The sequence below is a fragment of the Brassica oleracea genome, unplaced genomic scaffold (genome assembly GCF_000695525.1).
Source record: "Brassica oleracea var. oleracea cultivar TO1000 unplaced genomic scaffold, BOL UnpScaffold00998, whole genome shotgun sequence".
Classification (NCBI taxonomy): Eukaryota; Viridiplantae; Streptophyta; class Magnoliopsida; order Brassicales; family Brassicaceae; genus Brassica; species Brassica oleracea.
In genome coordinates, this window is record NW_013617578.1 from 18,331 (window position 1) to 21,057 (window position 2,727).

General features: G+C 40.1%; 1 protein-coding gene across 1 annotated transcript; it reads left to right on the top strand.

Annotated features, from left to right (window-relative positions):
* Positions 1-64: 64 nt before the first annotated feature.
* Positions 65-1,558, top strand: LOC106320648 (peroxidase 66). The gene is made up of 3 exons (XM_013759021.1): positions 65-357; positions 454-642; positions 740-1,558. The coding sequence occupies exons 1-3, from the start codon at positions 145-147 to the stop codon at positions 1,304-1,306; spliced, it is 969 nt and encodes a 322-aa protein (XP_013614475.1). The 5' UTR covers positions 65-144; the 3' UTR covers positions 1,307-1,558.
* Positions 1,559-2,727: the final 1,169 nt, after the last annotated feature.

The window sequence follows — 2,727 nt, forward strand, 5'->3', positions numbered from 1 at the left end:
CTAGAAAGTCAGCCTCCCAATATTTGCAGATATGCCTCCTTATATAAGCCAAATAGTCCCGCATCTTCTTTTCCATCAAATCTTCAGACAACTCTTAGGAACAGAAAGAAGTATTTGTGGCTTAAACACAAAAAAATACTTAAAATGGCATTCTCGAAGAGACTCGTTTTCGCGATGATCTTCGCGGTTTTTGCGATAGCTAAGCCATCAGAAGCTGCTCTTGATGCTCATTACTATGATCGATCGTGCCCCGTTGCGGAAAAAATCATACTTGAAACTGTTAAGAACGCTACTTTGTATGATCCAAAAGTACCTGCACGTCTCCTCAGAATGTTCTTCCATGACTGCTTCATTAGGGTATGCAACTTCTTTCTCTGGTCGTTGATATTCGATCCAACTTGATATGGAGTTGATGAAGATCGTTTGTAAATTATTTTGCTTGGGTTGTTGTAGGGATGTGATGCGTCGATTCTACTAGATTCGACCAAGTCAACCCAAGCTGAGAAGGATGGTCCTCCAAACATCTCAGTTCGGTCATTTTACGTCATCGAAGATGCTAAGAGAAAGCTCGAAAAGGTTTGTCCTCGTACTGTCTCTTGTGCCGATGTAATAGCCATCGCAGCCAGAGATGTTGTCACCCTGGTGAGTCTTCTTAATAGACCGGTCCCTTTATGGTCAAGATATATATATATATACGGTTCGGTTCGAACCCTGACTCGCAATATTTTTCATGTCTTAGTCCGGTGGTCCTTATTGGAACGTACTAAAAGGGCGAAAAGACGGGAAGATTTCACGAGCCAACGAGACTATCAATCTCCCAGCGCCCACGTTCAATGTTTCTCAACTGATCCAAAGCTTTGCAGCAAGGGGGTTGTCGGTGAAAGACATGGTTACACTCTCAGGCGGTCACACAATAGGATTCTCTCATTGTTCTTCCTTCGAGGCCCGTCTTCAAAACTTCAGCAAGTTCCATGACGTTGATCCTTCGATGAACTATGCATTTGCGCAAAGCCTGAAAAAGAAATGCCCTAGATCTAACAACCGAGGCAAGAACGCAGGGACAGTCTTGGACTCTACATCCTCGGTTTTCGATAATGATTACTACAAGCAGATTTTGTCGGGGAAAGGAGTGTTTGGGTCTGATCAGGCGCTTCTAGGCGATTACCGTACCAAGTGGATCGTTGAGACGTTTGCTCGAGACCAAAAGGCCTTCTTCAGGGAGTTTGCAACTTCCATGGTGAAACTTGGAAACTTTGGAGTCAAGGAGACAGGACAAGTGAGAGTTAACTCTCTCTTGGTCAATTAAAGCAAAACCCTACAGATCAAGAACAGGTTGCTAATGAGAGATTTCTTATCTTTAAATTTGTTTTCATTTATATTTGATATAATAATAATGTAACTTGGCAAATGTACGACCGATTTTAAACCATATTTTATAGTTCCCTATGAATAGCAGTGTTTGCTTACAATGTAAGTTTGTTTCTTGAACTTACATGTTACTTGGGGTTTACCTCAGCTACGATACTGTTTCTTGAACCATAAAAGACAGTTTTCCACCTACTAAAGGCTCAGCGGAAGCAGAAGTAGTATTGCTTGAAATGGTTTTGGATTTTGATTTCAGGCTGATCCTGCTTAGATATTTTGGACTCTACATCCTCAAGGAGAGAGTAAAACCCATTTCCAACAATAAGTCTCCTAGTTCGAGTGAGAAATAGAGTTGATCTTAGCGAATTTCAATGAATGGGTTCATAATACAATGAACTCAGCACTTCATGCCCTAAATGATCAAATTGTTGGTCCTTGAAGATCCATAACCTGTTTAAATTGGAAAGAGCCAAACCAACAAATCAATTTGCAGTAAATTCCTTGGAAGTCAAAATGTTCTACAACTTTAATGATGACTAGGTCTTACTATACCTAGTGTTAATTCTTCACTAGATATATCCAAGCCTCTCTGACTCATATGACCCATCCTACTGTGCCACATGCCGAGTATCATCCTCCTTCACAACACTGGTGCAAGTACTAACGACCGTATCTTTACCTTTCTCACACAAGAAGTATAAAGTTTCATGACGTCTTCCTTGCAACACAACTCTTTCATCCTTTGTGATTTTTAAAACACCATCGCCAGAACTGTATCTGCAACCCAAAGATTCCAAAGTTCCAAGAGATATTAGATTCCTTTTCATCTGAGGAATATATTTCACCTTGGTAAAAACTACCACCGAGTCATCTTCATTAACTATCTTGACTGAACCTACTCCCATAACTTTGGACATAGTATCTTTTGCCATTCTCACTGTACCAGTCACAGATTCATCAAGTTCATTGAAGCTCTCCTTTCTCCAGGCCATATGAAAAAAAAACATGAGTCAATCACCCACCGAGTTTCTAAGTCTGAATCTACATATTAAGAGGTTCACCAACATATAGCATATCGACCCCTAACTGCATCATTTCGATTCACCATTGCAGTTTCACCATGCTGATAGTTACCTGGGACATTATCATTTCTTCTCTTTGGACATTGCAACTTGAAATAACATTGTTCATTACATGACCAACAGACTTTCTTTGGTTTCATCTTCTCCTTTTCAAACTTGTTCTTTGTTTCTGTTCCTTGAGACTTCCCTTCATGATTTGACCATTTTGAGTTATCTTTTCCCTTAACAAATAAAGCTTCAAAACACTTCTTTGGAGACTTAATCTGGAACTCGGATTCAA